This window comes from Atractosteus spatula, chromosome 4 (assembly GCF_055471065.1).
Source record: "Atractosteus spatula isolate fAtrSpa1 chromosome 4, fAtrSpa1.hap1, whole genome shotgun sequence".
NCBI classification, from domain to species: domain Eukaryota; kingdom Metazoa; phylum Chordata; class Actinopteri; order Semionotiformes; family Lepisosteidae; genus Atractosteus; species Atractosteus spatula.
The window spans coordinates 16412378-16432107 of record NC_142709.1 but is presented as its reverse complement, the minus strand read 5'-3'; the positions used below and the strand labels follow the sequence as shown (position 1 = coordinate 16432107).

Below are 19730 nucleotides of genomic sequence, written 5' to 3'. Positions count from 1 at the left end.
AAGAAACTATTTCATCGACACATCGCTGAAACAAACTCTACTGCTGTGGACAGAATGTTCCACAAAGGTTCCTGCAGATTTAGGGAAATGTGAACATTAATTAGCTCTGGTTGTTTCACGATGCGAGAATGTGGAAATCACTAGAGAGCATGCATTAAATCAGAGAAAGCTGGTACAGACTTAGGCAGGACACCTAATAAGGGAGAAACAGCTGTCCACGGATCCCAAAGAAACAGCTAAAGGTTTATTCCATGCTGAAAGGAAAAGAAAAGACAAAACATTTAGTCTGTGGGGCCTTCTTCAGATGTCACACCATGCCTGTTGTGTCACTTTTCTTTTCCTTTCCTTTCAGCATGGAATAAACCTTTATCTGTTCCTTTGCAGCCAACACATGCTCCCTACTACTTGAACTTCATGGATGCCAGCATTGACTTCACCTACACAAAACGGAATTAGAAGCCTCTTGAGATGGTACTGTTGTGAAGTGGCCAGGCCTAATTAACGTTTACATACAGTTATAGCGATGTGTTTGTTCTTAAAATACACTGAAACCCTGAAAGTAGTTCCTCTTACAGAAAATGCAGCAGCTGACACTGCTGCAGCTACCACCTAAGCCCTGAAAAACTGTTTGGACTTAATCTGAAAAAACTGCTCCGTGAAATACCTGAATTTGGAAACAGTAAAGCAGTCTCAGTTAATATCAGACTTTTCTAATATCATAAATGTGTATAAACTCCTTCTACAATTTAAATTTTCAGGTAAAAAAAAAATAATTTACATCCTTGATCTTAATGAAAATCTCCTGTAAAGAGTTTTTTAAATAAATTTAAAAAGATGGCATTAGAAACCCAAGATATTTAGAAGCCTGAGTTTTCCAAAATAAACTTAATGTTTAAATTCTTTAAACTTAAGAATTATTCTCCAAGAGCCCAACTGGGCACACTGGCACTGCAGATGTGCCTGTTTATAGGGCCGGGCCAGTGTCTCTCTTCACCTGCTCTTCATCCTGTCAGAAAAGGATGCTCTAGTGCCTTTTCCTGCTGCCCCCAGCTTCCTACACTCACAGCTTAAACAGGGTTCAACCGCTAATCAAGTGACACATCTCTGACCGCAGGAGTCCGGCCTTAAAAGTATTTTTTAGATTGAAGATGTTATACCAACGGACTTGTTGTTTTATCATTTTTATAAAAAAAATGAAAATAAGTAAAGTGGCAGGTGTTATTTCCTTTATACCAAACAATAGAACATACAACTTTTCACTGTCATTCTCTTTGTTGTGTTAAAGTGCTGATGCAGTATGCCAGGTTTGGCATTTTAGCAATGTGTAGTGAACGTACTGATGTCTGGCATGTTTCAAAAAGCACTTAAAACAACTGATAAGAGGTCATATGCCTGGTGACACTTCTTTTCGACTCGCTCCATGGTAGGAGGAGTCAAGATCACCCCTTTTCCACTCCACACACAGACACTCAAACTATGTACGTTCTCACCCAAGTGTTCACAAGGGCAGCCTGTTGTTTGTGTATAACGCATTGGCAAATGTGAGGAAATATTCATGGAAAATGTTTTCTGGCTTTGAAAATATAGTGTGCAGGGGTCATGGGTACTGTGAGCAGACGGCATGGGCAGTCACACCCATTTCAAGTTGGCAGACCCTACTAGCAACCAGTTGTTGGCTGAGGTTCCCAGCCCACGTGTGTGGATCCATGTTTGCATCAGAATGGCTCCCTGTTCTGGTCAGCAGATGTTGACCAACAAACGCAAACAACTTGTTTACTGGGGCTGTGGCCTCATCTCTCCTGAGAAAGCCCACATGCTATTATAAAAAATATTGGTATTCTTTCCGTACTTCAGCTCTCGTTTTCTGCAGGATAGGTTATGAAAAAATACTTGCTGCACCTTAGGGAATTTTGTTTGAAGCCTGTTTCAGCATTACTGCAGTTGTTTTTATTTCAGACATGAACTGCAGAGGATGCAGCCAAGTGTGAGAGGTTAACCTAGATGTGACCTCCAGATTCCAGATCAAAGCATGGGTGAATGAAAGCAAGACATTCACCTGGCCGAACATTTATATCCTTTTCCATTCCAAATGTGATTCAGAACGTGATAGGGATTTTATTTACAGAGTGCATTAGTGCTCTGCTGTCTTTATGTTATGCCCATGTGAATTGTAAACTCTGTGAAATACAGGGAGATGTAGTTCGTATATTGAAAAGCAGATACATATACTGTATGTACTGCTGGTTTCACAGATCATGAATGGCACATTACAACACTGAAACAGTAACATATATAAGTGGTGGATTAGTAGTTATCTGACTTGGGCTAAAAAATCCTGGTTTAAAGACTAACTAAAAATCATATCCGTAACTGCAGTAGAGATAAGTGATTATTTTACAGACAATTCTCAGTGTCCTCTTGTCCATTGAGCTGTTGTTGTCCCTTTTGTCAGAAACGTACAGAGAGTGCCCCCTACAGGAAATGACCTCAATTGAATGAAGGATAAAATTTAATGTCAACATACTGTATATGACTTGTACCGAAGAAGCAAATAATTTTACTGCTTTTTTACATAGTACTTCAAAGAGCTAGTATATAAGCAATTTTAACCATAGAGGCTGTGTATGATAAAACACTCGATAACAGCACACATAGAAGGAAAAATTCATCATATGTTGTATTCATATATACATATATACTTACAGGTTGGGTTTATTTAGGGATTTGTACTGCAGGAAGTTTTTTTTAATAATTCTTTTAAAAATAAAACCAGTTATTTCAGTGCTTTCATTAACTTTGATATACCCACCCAAATTGGTACAGACACATCTGTGTTTTCACATCTCATCTCTCGGCTACAAACACCTCCTTCTGCCCACCTTAGAGCCAGTCATCCTCCAACACGACACAGGCAGCACCGCCTCCTAGCGAAGACTCAGCGCTGATTGGAGCAGAGGCGCGCTACTCATATGCCACCGAGAGACCATGGCCCAAGTTAGTCCAAATCTGACCTGTAAAACTACTGCTCATTGACCTGTTGGTGATTCTACTAATATTTTTCATTCCAGCATTTTTTTGTGACACAAGAAACAGTAAATGAAGCAAGCCAAAATCTTGTGGCGTTGTATCGTTTTGTGCTGTGACCCTTTTTTTTCATGAGCTGTGTTAATCAAAAGTATTTTAATTTATGAGACTTGAGCCAAAAAAAAATGTAATCAAGGAATAGAAAATCTGCAGAGGGATACAATGAACTACAACCACACCATAATTACTGTAGATGATGTGGGTTCAGTATATTTACTAACTTACTCAGCTGATGCTTTTATCCAAAGCGACTTACATTGGCATCCATTTATGCAGCTGGATATTTTACTGGAACAATAATGATGAAGTTCCTCACTCAAAGGTACAATAGCATTGCGTCACCTGGGATTTTAACCCTCAGTCTTCCAGTTACAAATCCAGATTCCTATCCACTGCTCCACAATGTTGCCTGCTGTATAACTTTACTCAGTATTCCCTTCCCTAAGGGCCTTTAATGTCCATCAGTAGTCATAAGCTTTACAGTATTACTGTATGTTTAGGAATTTGTCATAGGCATTTTAAAAAGTCAAAAAGAATAAATAGGGCTTGTAAAATAGTCCTGTTCTCCCTTTGTATACACAGTCACCAGACTAAATTTAATAAAAGCTGTCTGAAGCAGGGCCAGGCCGAGAGTTCAAATGCTGGACACGGTAAAGACGTAGAGTGGGCTCAAGCTGCTTGAAGAGCACAAAGACCGGCAGGAAGGAGACAGGCATTCCACTGCGTCACTTGTGGCACTGTGCGTGAGGTGCTGGAACACATGGCGTGCAAGTGCGAGCTACATGTACAGTGAAAGAACCGAACGCAAGCCCACAGCTCTTTACAAGTGTCATCTGGCAAATCGCTGTGCCATATCTTTGGCTTTTGGCACATGCAATAATTAGTACCAAATGCTTATTAGTAGACATTGATGCCTGCTAACAGCTTGCATGCTGGACTGAACCCTGGAGTTAAAAGTCACTCCCCCCTCAGTTTCTCTGATGACAGATTTTAAATCATGTTTCAGCCCAGTAGCACACTGCCTACATCTCGGTGACTGTTTGCCTCCGGGTCAAAAGTACGAGGATGTCATACAGAATTAGACCAGCAATTAGTTGCTGTATTATTGTGGAATCATGTGACAGATGATGTTTCACGTGGGCCTGACTGATATGCACTTGTGCATAAATGATACTGTATGATACACCGGGCAGGATGGACCCACCTTACATCATAGGGATCCATCCAGCTTTGATCTAGTAAGTTAACAAGACTGTTATCACTGAAAAATATTTGTATTCCTGACCTATTTTAAAGGTCATTCAGTCGACTTCCTCTCATTACCATGAAATCACACAGGCTTAGATAAGGGGACATGATTGGCTAATCTAAGTCCCTCCAGTGTGAGCAACTGGAAATTGACCTCCGACATTGATCATCAGGGATGATCAGACAGATTTGTAATCTGTAGGAGTGATCAGGGATCCCTAGATTTGTCACCCTCACCTTCTGCCTTGGGGGATCGGGAATCAATAGACCTGTCCTCTGACAAATGCAGTCTCCCTTCAGGCAGAAGGTTCCACAGAAACACACAAGAAGCAAAACCAGGACCAGAGAGGTAGCTGTACTAACAGCACTGTGTCACACTTTTTGATCGAGTTTGGAAAAAAGTAAGGAAAACAAAGTACTAAAAAATAAAAAACAGAGAGTTCGGAAGAGAAAAGAGTTGACGAATGCAGTTTTGAAAATGAGACAAAACATCTGGACATGCTGTCACAGAGGAAAAAATGCCTTTTCACATCTCAAGGATTGTGATCACTCCCATCTGCTAATCAGACAGGAAGGACAAAGAAATATATCCCACAGAAGGGCACATCCTGAATTTCATCATAGAAAACCTCTTGTCCTCCTAAAGCCAGAATTCCTGTTAATCTATCGCAGGACGACTAAATATTTCATTTTTTTCATTTTTCCTTCAGCCAGCCTCAATTCCTTGGGTAATTGCAAATTGTTCTGTTGTAGTCTTTCTTTTAACATCGTTCTGTTTTATGTATTTATATGTTTATGAAAAAGTTCAAAACAGGTCAGTAAATTAAAAAATGCTACTTTTCTTAAGAAGTGTATACTTCCACTAAGTATATACAAGAAATAAAATGCACATCTGAACAACTATGTTCAGAACCATATATCCACATTATCATGCAATTAGACTGACTACAGATGTACCCAATTGTGTAATAACATGGGTTTATGTTACACCTAAGGGCCAGCAGGACTGTCTCATTTAGGCAGCAATGTCTGTATTCAGGCCTTAACAAGGTCTACTGCTGATCTGTGAACCTCCGCTCATTGAACATAAGCTGTCTTCCACGAACGTCATTGTCTCGTCCCTTTTCAGCATGTCCAATGAACAGTGCAGGATTCTCTGTTCCTCATTCCTCAGAGATTCCACTAGGTCCAGCTGATGCCTGAGAGAAACTGACGCTCTTCCCTTCATAACATATATCTGGAAAACAAAAATCCATTTCAAAGAAAAATGTTATTGGAGACAGAACTGTCTTGTTTACAAGTATGAAATCACTGTTTTTGTTTTCTGTGTTTATACCCTCTCAGATTTACAGTCAGAAACTATCAGTCAACATTCGGTATTGCCACCATATACCCCCCTCACTCTGCTGTGGGCTACACCTCTGTAACCCCCTCACACTCTCCAGCCATAAAACAGACCGTTCTCCTGGTGAAGATGTGTGAAATTGTTACAGTTACTTTTTTTGTGATAACACAAATCCAAGCAAGAGAGACACCTTCTCCAGGGCCTTGGTATTCGCATCAATGAGGTGCTGACACAAAACTGCAGCCAGGTGAAAACTGTGCTGTTCACAGCTGTGGGAGACGGGAGCGCCGAGCAGGACTCTCTTCCAGGAGGAACTGCAGGGGGAACAGGAAACAGACAGGTGATGGAGTTTCTCTGCAGGAAACGCATAGAGCAAGAGCTTCCTTGAGGACTGGTGTCTTAAAAAGAGTTATTGATTCGGTGCTCATGTGAATTATTTTCATAAACATTTAGCATTAAGTGAATATACATTTGTAGTATTTTTGTATTTTATTGCACTGCACTGCTTGTTCTGGAATACTTACTGAGCTGTTTTAGTTTAAAATCCATCTAACAGAATAGCTAGAAAAGAAACCAATACAGATTTTCTTCTTGAAATCCCTAGATTTATTATATTTTTGAATCCCAGGACAGATAACAGTCTCCTCTTTCACTCTACAGACACTGATTAGAAGAACACTATATGTGATGCATCCTGATGTTTCCTTTGTTGTCTAGTCTGATTGCGGGAAAGACGGTAGACTTTAAACACGCTAAAATCTCTCCAGTTTTTAAGTCACAAAGACATTTCCATGATTTATAGATTCTACACATGCGGGCCTTTTAGTATCTTCTCTGCAGGTTCATTCTTCTAATTAGCTCACTTGCTGATTGATTTATTTGTGAACTGATAAGAGTTCTCCAGAACTTGGTTGCTCATTTTGGTCACATGGTTCCAAGTATCTTGCTACCTGACAAGAGATATGTAAAGCTACAGGGTGATTTTTATATTCATACAACACATATAACGTGGCACAGTGGAGCAGTGGTTAGCATTCTGACATCTCAGTGCCCTGGGTTCAATTCCTGCGGTGCTATCTGCTTGGAGTTTTGTATGTTCTCCTTGAGTTCTCATGGGCTTCCTCTGGAAATGTGTTTGATCAACAGGAAGGCCACGTTCTGACTATATTTCTGAGCAGTACCATAGTTTCAAAAACATTTGGCCATAGCTATGAATCACTTTTTTATCGCCATGCAGATAGATTCCTAAGCTTCAAATAAAATCCTATTCATGACAGGCTAACACAACTGAATCTCAAAGTCTTGAACAAAGATGACTATGAGAGGACCTTATTCAAGATTTTACCAAATGCTGAGGCACAGTGCTTCCTTAGAATGAACAGTGAACCAGAGGACACTAGTGGAAACAACATCAAAGTGCACTGAAAGCTGAGAACAGGAGGCACTTTTTTACTCAAGAGTGTTGTGGGAGTCTTTATTAGACCATTAGACCAGCCTTGTGGCTAGCCAGCTTTTTCCAAGAACCAGGAACGTGAAATCATTTGATCAATTACACACTAGCAGCCAAGTGGGCAAGATGGGACGAATCCTCTCCACTTGTTTGTAATCTCTCTTATGTTCCAGCAGTGAAACACTAACCAAAAGCTACGTAGACTAAGTTACTGGGTTATCGATGAGCCAACGGACTCCATTACATAAGTGTGTCAATTCTAAAGAGTGCTAACTTACAACTCGTCAGGTTGGAGGGAAAGCAGCCTGAGTGCCATCAGCAGTGTCCAGGAAGGACCGTCAAGCCCAAAGGTCAGGTTCCTGTCATGTGACAAGGTGAGAGGGAGGAGTTAAAGCACACTCTCCACTGCACAGCTCAAAGAAGAGCTCTGGTGTATAAACACTCACTCTGAAAAGTCATGATCCTTTAAAAACATCAGCTTCTGAGTGATCTGCTGATCTCTCCTTGTAAGGCACAACTGAAGGTCCTCTGAAAATGAGACAAATGTGTCAGATTTACCTATTAAAGGAGAAGATGTCTATTTACAGCCCATACCTATCTAGAGTGGATGTAACTATATTGGTTTTAACAAACAAGTTAAAATAAATTATTTTTTGCCCTGTGAAAGAACCATGAACGCAGAGTAAACAGTGCCTTAACATATATGAATACTAAATTATAGGAAAGGAACCATATAGAAAAAAGACCAGGATACAAAGATAAAAAAATGAAAAATTACGGTCTTTGCATGGATGGCTTTGGACATAATATACTGTAGTAGGTGTATATTAATAAGCATCATACATAATGAACATTTATCGTAGTAGGTGTTGTTCATCAATGTAAATTCTCATTGTCTTTCTGAAAATGGCCATCATTTTATGCCAAGATCAAAAATAAAGAGGAAGGTCAACTAAGCCTACTGTAAATACAAAACGCAAGGGAAGACCAGGACCTGTGCATGGAATACTATGAGACGAGCTGAGCAGCAGCTTTATATTTAGAAAAAGTAATTACCTACATTGTTTTTTTAATCATGTGCCCACCCAATTTAGTTCTGACTTGGCTTGACAGCAACTGCTCCCACACTGCCAGGGAGAGGGAGGGTGTGCACACGAGCTCCTACGCACCACCCATCTGCCAGTGCTGCTCATTTCTCACTCACTTCCCGCTGCGCAGCGCCTTGGAGGAGATGGACTGCCAAGTGCGAGAGCATCACTGCCGTTTTACAGGCCCGGGCCCTGCCGGACACCTGGTCATAATCGAGGCCGGAACCCGGGACGCCGGGGCCGATGGGTTTAGCCTTGCGCTCAGAAACGGCGCCGCTGCTCGAGCCACGCGGCAGCCGGCTTTTCCCCCACAAGGAGGCACGATGCACCGTTCCCTCACCTCGCTCCACGTAAACCACGCCGTGCGGGTTGCCCCGGGCAACGAAGCCGTACTCCAGCAGCAGGCGCTGGTTATCGTGGGGCCCATAGCAGATGAAGACCTGCTCACGCCTCCTGCAGCCAGAGCCACTCCTGATCTCGTAGCATCTGCTCTGCTCGCTGAAAGCAGCTTCAACCTGCAAGGCAGTGGGTGTGCTCACAGAGCTCAGGGGCCCAGTGGACGCAATACTACAATACAATACTCAGCCACAAATACTGTGAACGTGGCTTAATGATTTTAAGGAACCTATCCTCTGTCCTGCACCAAGAAGAGTGATAAGTGTGATACTTAACACACAACTGGATTTAATTGCTAAGAAAATAAAACACAGTAAGACTAAAGCAATATATCAATGTCTAATGTATAAGAATAAATAACTAGAAATATAGCTGAGCAATTCCCTGTGTGAGATAACTATTGTGGTTTATTCAAAGATTTTTACAACTTTATGATAAACTTCACTAAAAACATATATTTGTTTACTAAGGTTGTACATTATGTTAGAGGGGAACTGCAGTCCCAATTTTTCAGACCGGTTATTAAATCTCAGTAACAAAATAAATTCATTGACTGTATAGAAAAGTTTTACAAATTTGGAATTAAGCACAAAATCTTTTTGAAAGTACTGTAAGTCGCCATGTTGTCACAAACATGGAACAACATGAGAGTTCCCATGAATTGTGACCTGATGCAGCCCTTCCTGCTCATTAGTCACCGTAAAGACTAATGTAATGCAACGTATGAGCAAATTAAAAAGACTACAGCAGATATTTCACCGCAGAAAGTTTCCAACGTGATCTGCATGCAGAGTTAACTAGTAAGTTCCATTTATTGGCAAAACCGTCTTGAAGTCGAGAGTAATATTTCTATTGGATTAAAAGAGATTTATTCACGAGACTGCTTCTTTATAATGTAATAGGGCTGCTTCAAGTCACTGGAAGTTTTGTTGGCTCGTTCAGAATCGCAGAAAATAGTTTTGCACATACCTGGAAATCTTGTCTATTTTGTTACGTAAACTGGAGGTTTTACACGTTACTGAGTACATTTTACTTTTATTGTGGTTTGAAATGGAATGGTTTTGAAATGGACTCATCCATGCCAATTCTTTCTAACCCTGAAATACAAACACAGAGTTGCAGTTCCTCTATAAGCCTTGAAGTCATTGTGAACTGTTTCAGGAAGAAATTGGTGAAGAGTGTGCAGTACTCTTGACCAACTCTGCCACCTTCTCCTGCAAACACATCACCTGTCTTACCTGCACATCTGGACAGTGGTTGAGGAGATCTAGATAGGGAGCCAAGGCATACACATCTGGCTCCATGGAAAGGAAATCGCTCTGAGGGTGTTTCATGTACACAGTGCGAGTGTTGACGCTGCACCAGGCCCAGCACAAGGCATCCTGGGTAAAAATATTTTCCACTGATTGGCTGAACAAGGGCTGAAGAGACTTAAAAAATGAAACTGCAGACTCGTACAGCTCCTGAACTGTCTCTCTCTGCTTCAGAGCTTTTTTTCTAAGAGCTGCAGGTAAGAGGTTCACTGTGTCTTCAGAAAAATAGACAGGACATGTATATGTTTTGGGCAGAACATCAATGTAGGGCTTCCACAAAGATCTGGTCCCAGAATGCCTTTCAGAGATGAGAAATGTACAGAGGGCCAGCAAAGGAGACACTGGAGGCTTCCACCTGCCAACATAAAGCTTTAAATAGTGACACATTTCTTTGAGATGTAACTTCATACACTGGGACTAAGAACAGGATCTTCTCTCTGGAACTGACTTGCCTCTTGTCCTGATCCCAATAATTACCAGTTGGTGTCCAATAGTCACTTGTGCTTTGGTTAGTTATCAAGTTGAGAAGCAGAGCTGAATTTTGAGACATGACAGAGACTGTGTTCAATAGCTTACAACTGTGTGGAACCAAGAAGATTGATGTAACACATCAATTTCCCTACGGGATTAATAAAGTCTTATCTATCTAAGATACTCACTTAAGGAAAATTGGATCAGAGGCCAGCTGTTCATATTAATGGGCATGGAGCACTACACTCCTTTGTCCTACTCCAAACCCTCCTCATGTGCTAAAGGAATTTCAAAAATGTCCAACTGGCCCACTTAAGGTTATTAATTCCATTAAGCCTTTCTGTGTTCAAGAGCAGTGAACACCTGAAGATGCTGTGGCATCTTGTTAGAAACCAAAAGTACAGGATCTGTACAGGTGTCGTGGCATAATATCATCTACCTTACCAGCTAGCAGCAACATTCACACTCTTTGAGCAGATACTCCATTGTACCTTTTAATAAGTTCACCCATATGGCTTCTCAGCACTGTGGATGTGGACAGCAGGCATTTTTCAGGTAAAGAAATAATCAGGTCCCCAGCCTAGAAGAAGGGCAAACTTGATTTTATTTCCCCTCATATTTCTGTTGGTCTATATACACATACAGCTCATAGACATATACAGTAGTATTAAATGTCTTTCTAAAAGAAAATCTGCACTGTCTTCCACATTTATACCAAATACATTTTAAGTACAACTGTATATAGCTTTTTATAATTTCTTTCTAAATACATTTGTATATTATATACTATCTATAACAAAAACTAGATCATTTATATCAATAATCTAGATTCTGGTATATCAGCAAACAAGTCAATTTTATGGATGATACTACATTATGAGGATCAATAAGTACTAGAAGCAATAAATGAAATTCAAAAAGATTTAGATAAAATACATCACAGTGCAAACACGTGGCAGATATAAATAAGTGCTAGGTTTTGCATGCTGGTAGTAAAAACCTAAACTCTAAATATAAAACTCTGACCTTAATGAGGCCACTTATCAAAAAGACTTAGGTCTTCATGTTGATACAACATTAAATTTTCTAGACAAAGAGAGCAAGCAAAGAAAGCAAACACAATGTACAGTATGGATATATAATTGAAAAAGCAGAAAAGAGTAACATTTAAAACAAGGGATGTTATTTTAATGTTAAATGTTAAAGCCACCTTCCTTCATTTGTATTGAGTCAACTTACCTCAATTGTCTCGCTGGTCATAAGTCCTCTTCCTGTGTCTGAAAACATGAAAAGGTAATTAATTAGACCGCACATAACTTTGACTCAATATGCATCCTAAAAAATGCAATCTTGGAATATCTGTCATTTACTGTGGTATTCCAATAAAATAATCTTTTTTTGTGTTGGGACTGATTTAAGAAATATATGAAGTATGAAGATACAGAGGAAACACCTCACTAAATTAAACAGTACAGTGATATTTCTGATTTGTGAAAAGTTGATCATCTTGTTGTAAATAATGAAAAAGGATAACAGCAGGCCTACCCAGAGATTTGGCAGTTAAGCCTTAATTGAGCAAAATAAACCCTCTTCTTCACATCCTGTGCTACTGATTTGAGAAGGCTTACAAACTGCCCTGTCCTCTGCTCTCGAGGCTCAGTCTAGGGAAACCCTGGACCGCAGGAATCAGACACACACATCAAGGGCGGTACACACACAAATGCACTTGTGAACCACAGGGGCGTCATGAAAAATAAAGTGCTTCTAATACCTGAAAAATGAGCTGGAATCAAGCAGGTGGAGCTGAAGCCCCTCAGCTTTAACCATCTTCTCAGCTCTACGTACTGGGATTCCCCACTAAGATTAACTGAGGCAAAGAAGAAGAAACAGGTAAGCACTGGAACAAACACACGTCTGGCCATCTGGTCATTGTCAGCACATTTCTACTGGCGTTTCAGATGAGCTCTTGGCTGACCAGAGTTGCAGTTAGAGAGTATCAGGGTATCAGTGGGATAAAAATACTTGGGAGGAGTGAAAGCCATCTGGGACAGAGGTCCTCCTAGACCAGAGCTCTCACTCCTGGAGGGCCAGATGTCCTCCAGATTAGATGCATACTCGTAGGCTTCTCAGCAGGCTCTCAGGATACCTGTAAATGCTGTTGGTGTCTAGGATAGGTGTTGGGCACCAGAGTACAGGATCTGCACAGGTGTGTTGGCATACTGTCATCTACACTGCCAGCTACCTACAGCATTCACAAACACTTGGGTGTTTGAGGTGATTTGACAGTATAGGAATATGTCTTTAATAAAGCCGTATTATCAATTGTAAAAGACCTAAAGAAAACGTCTTTATATGTGTAACTTAGCAAGTAATTCGGTTAATGTATTAATTGACTACCCAGGCTGTATGCTGAAACAGAAAGCAGGAGAGGCCGAGCTCTGAAAGAACTGAGTTTGAAACTAGTGACCTAGACAACCAAAGAAAAAAACATCTCTGTGATGTACAGAGAAAAAGCCCTGCCGGCCAGCCATGGTTCTGGAGCGCCGGGTTAACAAGCCAGCCTTCAATCATCCACTCTGAGCACCAGCAGCAATTTCACACGGACTTAAATCCTTTAGTTAGTTTGTTTTTTTAATTGAATGAATGTTCATATCAATTGCAGTGTAACCTGACTATGTAAGAGTGACGCCCGATGTCAGATCGCTGCTTTGGTTTTGCCTCAGTCTCACCTCCTTGTGCGGAATCCCCAAAGTGTTTACGTCTTCTTTTTCGCCCTGCTCTCCCGAGTCGTTTTCTCATGACGGTTTTATCTTGGCGGGTAGAACAAAATACACTCTACGAGCTCTGCACGTATCACTCCGGACGTCAGTCTCCCACACTACACTAAAATAATATGCAAAAATGGTTCATATTTGTCGTAGATATAAAGTGATCATTGGCTTTCTTTACTATAAATGTAAATCCGTGGTTAGTTCAAATAGAATTTTAAAAATCTATCCAAATTAGATTTTCAGCAAATACCTTGTGAAAAGAAGAGAAACTTCTAATGTGAAGTAGATAACTTCTTCACATTTATATTCACAGCTTTGAATTATTGAAATCTTGAGCGGTATCGCAGGTGTTTCGTGCTAATCCCAAGGACAAATAATGAGACATTTACAGTTCAGTCCATCGTAAAAAAAAACAGTCCAGAAACCAGTCAGCCACCCACGTGTTTCCTTCTCAGATCAAAATAAACGTGTTTTCCAAACAAAGCACTGGTAAGAAATGTCAGTTACTGGTGTGCATGATGTTACTGGAAAAGGGATCCGTTTCTACGAGTCCAATGATTATACAACCCTTCAGTGAACATGCCAGTAGGACGCTAATGGGTCCAATCCGACCTGCACAAGACCACACTGCTCTGTGTTGAACACTTCGCGACTCCTCTCCTCCAGCAGAACCAGAAGCTTTTTCACTTCCGCCAGCGAGAGAAAGAATCGCGAGAGGGCAAGGACGTTGTTTCAAGCTCCACTTGCTTATTGTTTTCTACAGTCCTTCGCTTCTGCGCCTGTTTCTGTTGGCCAGGTCAGTATTACACGACGGATTTGGGTAGAAAATGCATGCTAATGATCTCCAGAAAGTTGCAAATTCTAATACGATCTCATTTCTTATTCTTGTGTATCCAGCTCCCTGTGTGTTAGTTGCTGTGAAATCAGCCACTAACCCAGTTTCTACCCTGCAGGTGAGACTGCGGTGTTATTGGCCAGGGTCGTATCCTGGAGCTACAGATTGGGTGCGACACCGGACAGTTCAGGACACTGTACGCATTCGATATCAGAGTGCATTTTATTTTTAAAACGGACTGTACCATAAATTGATGTGTTTTGCAAAAATAGGACCAGGATCGTTTTTTTTCTTTGGAAAATTAAGTCACAAGAATGTTTCAGAATTTGAAGAAAATAGGCAACTATCTTGTTAGAGGTACTCCAGTCCGCACAGTTTAAAATGTCAGATGGCCTTTGCTTAATGAAACTTTTTTTTTTCGATTTCTCGCTTTTTTAACCTTTTTACTGCAACAACAAATATATATATATAATACACACAAGATTACATAATCAGGGGTACATAATACAGTTCCATTTGAAAAAAAGATTATGAGGTAAATTAAGAAAAGGTATGCACAAATTTCATGCTAAAGTAAAACACATATTACATATTACAATAGATATTAGAATATAAATACAATACTGCAGACATTATACACATTACAAGATAAATACAATATTAGACAATATGGCCACTTAATTTGCATGAGTACGTCATGAGCCACGAGGGTTTCCATTGGAGCATAGCGAATACGTTGTATTTGTGCGCAGTAAACAGGACCTTTTTTTTAGTAAGCAGGACCTTGGATATCAAATTCAAAGGTTTACGTTGGAACGCGCATTCAAATGACGTGTTACGATTTAAATGTGCGTTGATAATGTAAAACTAGCACATATGTATACGACATACTCAAAAATAAAGCTTTAATGGACCAAACACATTACAATAAGGGTTTTATGATTTTTTTGACGTTCTGTACATTCGGGGAAGACATTTTTTAAGGGTAAATAATAATTATATAAGATTTAACATTTAACATTCAATATAAAGATACGCACTACGTAAACCTAGTTACATAAGTTTTCCATCTGAACTTCCCTTTGTGTCAAAAATACATCTTTGGAACTGTACTGTAAATATAAGCACACTTGGTGTTAATCAGTACTGTAGCTGGGCATTGTATGGTACTGTAGCTGGTCCCCAACCCTGGTACTGGGTGACCCCTGTATCCCTTGGGTTATGCTTCAGTTGAATTCTTAATCACTAATTGAATTCATTTTTTATTCTGTCTGGAATATTTTAAATTAGCTGTTAGCTCTTTAATGGTCCAGCTAAATTTGAAATGGGTATCAGCCCTGTGCCAGTTTCTGAGTGTCAGAACTTCTTTTCTTCCAGCGTGTTAGCAGAACCGTAACCCACTGGACCTCTGTAGAAGGAAGGGACTTACTATTGGAGCTTTTGCTACACTTTCATTCTAGCCTGTGTCTGGTCCTTCTAACCTGAGCTGCTCTTAACAAATCAAACAGAAACAGGGTAAGCGCTAAAATAGAGGAGAAACTGTATATATATTGGTATATTGGTTAATAAGTCCTCAATTTGCACTAGTGATTATGAATTCTGCTGAAACGAAAGCCAACATACACAGGTCTCCCTGGAAATTTAGATGTTTCCTAAATCTAAACAAAAGTTTTTCAGTCTAGACTTTCGTTAAAATACCTTTCTTTAAATCCCAGGAGACAACAGAAGCTGTAAATTAATTTTAATAGTTTTAATATATCAAGCCCAACTGAATGTGACTCAGTTTAATTCTCAGGATCAGTTAAGTAATGTAGATGAGCACCTTATATTTTAACAGAGGCCAAGGATTGTTCTTAGCACATGGAATTGTTTGAAATGTATAACCTATATTCCATTGCTTCAGTTTCAGTACAGAATGATGAAAAGTTTGAATATCTGCAGAGAGGGGGAGAGAGTCAGGGATAGCACAATGTTTTTCCTGACCGAGAAAGAAAAATTAACAGTAAAATGGGGATGATCCTGTTTTGAACCCTGTGATCTTCCTCCTTCAACTTTCAATGCACAAAATAACATTCCAGTTGTCTTTGTGCAGACACTGAAGACATGTCAACCCCCAGAGTGGCGGTGGTCACTGGCAGTAACAAGGGCATTGGTTTTGCGGTGGTGCGAGCCCTCTGCAAGCAGTTCACGGGGGACGTGTACATCACAGCCCGGGACGTGGGGCGAGGGCAGGCAGCAGTGCAGAGCCTGAAGTCCGAGGGCCTGAACCCACTCTTCCACCAGCTGGACATCACCGACCTCACCAGCATTCGCACGCTGAGAGATTTCCTGAAGGAGAGATACGGTGGGATAGATGTGCTCATTAACAATGCTGGCATCGCTTTCAAAGGTAATGGAAATAATAACAGAAGAAGAAATGTGCAAAACAGAATTGCTCTGCCTGGACCAAGCCACGTCACGCAATTTGAGCTCGACATGAGGGTCCAGGCAGTGACTGAGCAAACATTAAACAAGGGAGGTGAAAAAACGCGATTACAATGTGTCCGTTTACTTGGGCGGATCAGACAGTTCTTGTTGTTTTCATTTTTGCAAGTGTATACTGAACATCAAAAGAAACTTAACACTTCATTTCTGCATTTATGATATTACAAAAATAAAAGCATACGGGTTCAGGATATGAATTAAAATATTTTTGATGTCTTTTTAAATAGTTGGTTCATGACTGACCATGATACAACTCTTTGACTCTAACGATTGTATAAGCACTAAATTCATGGGGAGACTGAGCACCTGTGAATTTTGAATTTTGAACCTGGTGCAAATTACAGAAAGGAACCAATTTCACCTCTTATCAAGACAACAGTGTTTCGTGCCACTGGAATGAGTGATAGTGCTCACATTGTTGTGTACAAGATACAAAATAATGAGGAGGTGCAAATGTCTGTACAGGACTGTTTAGTTGTGACAGAACTCCACTTGTAGTGATTCATCGCAACATGTTTGCACAGTGCTAAGTTCGTTAAGTCCTGGAACTTGCTGCCATCCTTGCCAGACATGAGCCACGGTAAATATCCGTGGGATAATGTGTGACGTCTAGGGCTCACAGACCAGTGACCAATTACATGCTCGTCCAGGCTGTGTGAGAGGAATGGGGCAGAATCTCACAGCATGTGCAACTTGGTGCAATAAATGAGTCTCAGATCTACAGCTTGAATTGCTTCCTGCAGTGGCCTTACACTCCTAGCCCATGATTTTTGCAGTAGATGATCTGATCCTGTAGTTGATCAATCCTGTTCATCAATACATTTGCATCTGACATTTATTCAATAAAATGTCCGCACATCTTATCCAGAAAATGCCATTTTCCTGACTAATTTTGTGAATTTGTTGCTGTGACGTTTCTGTTGATGCTCAATATATATATCTTTAAATGGGAATGTAATTATATTGGAACAAGTAATAGGTTTATTCCATGCTGAAAAGAGAAGAAAGACAACACAACGTTGTTGAGAAAAACACATTTGCCTCCAAATTGACACTGATCCCCCAAGAATACAAATTCTTGCAAAATAATTGTTATATGAAATATTTTGGGAACAATAAGTAAATGTTTACTATTTTGAAAGGCACAATGAAACCTTCTAAGTGAAACAATATGAAATAAGCAAGTAACATTTTGGTTTAGTGGCTGAACAATTTAAAATGTTCAAAATGTGGTTTTTAAGAAATGTTATTTTCTTCACGCAACAGTTGCTTGAGACTGAAACGTTGCGTGGTTGTTAAATATGAAGAAAACAATGGTCTGTCCAATCTAAGCAGGAATCATTATTGACCATTTCTGTCTCGACAGTGAACGACACTACACCTTTCAGAATTCAAGCCGAAGTAACCCTTAGAACAAATTTCTTTGCGACCAGAGACATTTGCAATGAGATTCTTCCCATCGTTAAACCAGGGGGTAAGCACAGTCTTTGAAATATAAGCTTTTTCTTTAACATACTTTTAAGAAAGAGAGCATTAATATCTGAAAGAGGCTGTTGACGAAAAAACAGATAAAGCAACTTGCGTAACCGTGGCCATGAAAATAATTCCTTTTTACCGTGGGTCCAGATAAAATGATTTAGTCCCAAGGTCCTCTGATTTGCCGGAGTTTTCGTTTGGTTGGTTTAAACAGACTGTGCATACAGTTATGTCAACTCAAGACTCCTTCCCACACAAAGTATATGATCCTACTGAGCTTTATGTGCTGCCAGTGAGAACCCTGCTTGTGGAGCCCCGGCTCCTTCAAGATAGCGTAGGAGAGAAGGAGACGGCCTGAAAAGTGCCTGTCTTAGAGTCCTCATCCCTCCCATTATAAAAAAGACTGGTAACAGTGAGTTGACGTGCGTAACAAAGGCAAGTTGCACATGGGGGCGTCAGCAAAATTACTTTTAAGTTCTTGGGGGGAAAAAAACCTGAAGGTATTGTTCGTGCCTGTGTTGCTGTGTAGGACGAGTGGTGAATGTGTCCAGTATTGCCGGGTCTATGGCCCTGAAGCAGTGTAGCCCGGAGCTGCAGGCCCGGTTCCGAAGCGATGACATCACGGAGGAGGAGCTGGTGCGTCTCATGGAGAGGTTTGTTGAGGAGGCCAAGAGCGGCGTGCACACCCAGCGAGGCTGGCCCAACTGGGGCTACGGGGTGTCCAAAACCGGGGTGACAGTCCTGTCCAGGATTCAGGCCAGGATGCTGCAGAAGGAGAGGCCGCAGGATGGCATTCTGCTCAATGCCTGCTGCCCCGGATGGGTGAGAACCGACATGGCGGGACCGAAGGCCACGAAATCGCCCGACGAGGGGGCCATCACCCCCGTCTACCTGGCCCTCCTGCCCCCGGGTGCTGACGGGCCACAAGGGGAGTTTGTCAGTGAGAAGCAGGTTCAGGCGTGGTGAGAGTGTCTGGGGAGGCAGGTGTCAGTGTGTCGCCTTGAAACAGGGGGAGCACAGCTGACAACGTCTCTGTCAGGAACCTCAAGAATGGTCCTGTCAATCATCTGTGAAGTACATACGCCTCAATTAGAATACCTGTAACACTTTAAAAAGTAAGACATTCAAGGAAACATTTGACCAAAGCTTATGATTAGTGGTCTTCAACTGAATCATGGCTTCAAAGTCACTATTCTTTCTCTCTTATTTTAGTGCCTTATGAAGATAGTGTTTACCACACTATGCTAAACACTAACGTAATTTTGATACACTAAAGGGAATGTTAGAAGGGATACAACCATTAGTGGGCTGGTCTTAAAAGTGGAGCTTATATTTTTTGCCGAGAATCAAATGACATTTAAAGTTGTCAGAAACATATATGAGAAAAGTAGACAACTTTTGCTTGTATGTAGTCATAAATATAAAGCTCTTCAGTCCATAAACAGAAATTGGTTTAATTTTGTTGCCTGTGGAGTGTACATTTGATTAATAAAACATTCTTACAACTCAAGAAAACATGCTCTAATGTGGTGTTAAAATGCCATTGACATGCATTCCTAATGTCACCTGAGAGCCATCAGAGCCAAGTGACCATCAGCCAAGCTTGGAGTGCTGAGATGTTTGCAGGTAGGATCACCAGTCCTATTCATCACTCAAGGATTCCGAAGTTAAAAATAAAATATTCCTATGGTGACTGCGTGCAAGTTATTTTTTATTGTACCGGAAAAATGAAAATTGTATCACAAGTGTGTTTTAAGAACAGAATTTAA

The 19730-nt window shown here is 40.6% G+C and overlaps 2 protein-coding genes across 9 annotated transcripts; one reads left to right on the top strand and one right to left on the bottom strand.

Moving 5' to 3' along the window:
* Positions 1-2491: 2491 nt before the first annotated feature.
* setd4 (SET domain containing 4) lies at positions 2492-13769 on the bottom strand. Its single transcript, XM_088914884.1, has 10 exons — positions 13125-13769; positions 12167-12262; positions 11635-11672; positions 10887-10975; positions 9850-10279; positions 8556-8730; positions 7574-7655; positions 7406-7486; positions 5868-5991; positions 2492-5569 (listed from the first exon to the last, which is right to left on the bottom strand). The coding sequence occupies exons 1-10, from the start codon at positions 13192-13194 to the stop codon at positions 5375-5377; spliced, it is 1380 nt and encodes a 459-aa protein (XP_088771010.1). The 5' UTR covers positions 13195-13769; the 3' UTR covers positions 2492-5374.
* Positions 13770-13862: 93 nt separating this feature from the next.
* On the top strand, positions 13863-19476 carry cbr1 (carbonyl reductase 1). 8 transcript variants are annotated; one of them, XM_088914889.1, is made up of 6 exons: positions 13884-13962; positions 14120-14197; positions 15379-15516; positions 16094-16390; positions 17852-17959; positions 18491-19476. In XM_088914889.1, exons 4-6 carry the CDS (start codon positions 16105-16107, stop codon positions 18925-18927), a joined length of 831 nt encoding a protein of 276 aa, XP_088771015.1. In that variant the 5' UTR covers positions 13884-13962; positions 14120-14197; positions 15379-15516; positions 16094-16104; the 3' UTR covers positions 18928-19476. The 8 variants fall into 8 exon arrangements, with proteins under 8 accessions (XP_088771018.1, XP_088771013.1, XP_088771015.1 ...); XM_088914890.1 differs by having other exon boundaries at positions 13891-13962; positions 14064-14197; XM_088914888.1 differs by lacking the exon at positions 14120-14197 and adding an exon at positions 14064-14119 and having other exon boundaries at positions 13895-13962.
* The last annotated feature ends 254 nt before the right edge of the window (positions 19477-19730 follow it).

Excerpts from the sequence above, each read along its gene's own strand:
- cbr1 (XM_088914892.1), top strand. The coding sequence starts at position 16,105 with ATGTCAACCCCCAGAGTGGCGGTGGTCACTGGCAGTAACAAGGGCATT. Across the intron at positions 16,391-17,851 it reads TGCTGGCATCGCTTTCAAAG|TGAACGACACTACACCTTTC; the intron begins GTAATGGAAATA and ends CTGTCTCGACAG. Across the intron at positions 17,960-18,490 it reads TCCCATCGTTAAACCAGGGG|GACGAGTGGTGAATGTGTCC; the intron begins GTAAGCACAGTC and ends GTTGCTGTGTAG.
- setd4 (XM_088914884.1), bottom strand. The coding sequence starts at position 13,194 with ATGAGAAAACGACTCGGGAGAGCAGGGCGAAAAAGAAGACGTAAACAC. Across the intron at positions 12,263-13,124 it reads TGGGGATTCCGCACAAGGAG|TTAATCTTAGTGGGGAATCC; the intron begins GTGAGACTGAGG and ends TCTTTGCCTCAG. Across the intron at positions 8,731-9,849 it reads ACCACTGTCCAGATGTGCAG|GTTGAAGCTGCTTTCAGCGA; the intron begins GTAAGACAGGTG and ends ACTGCCTTGCAG.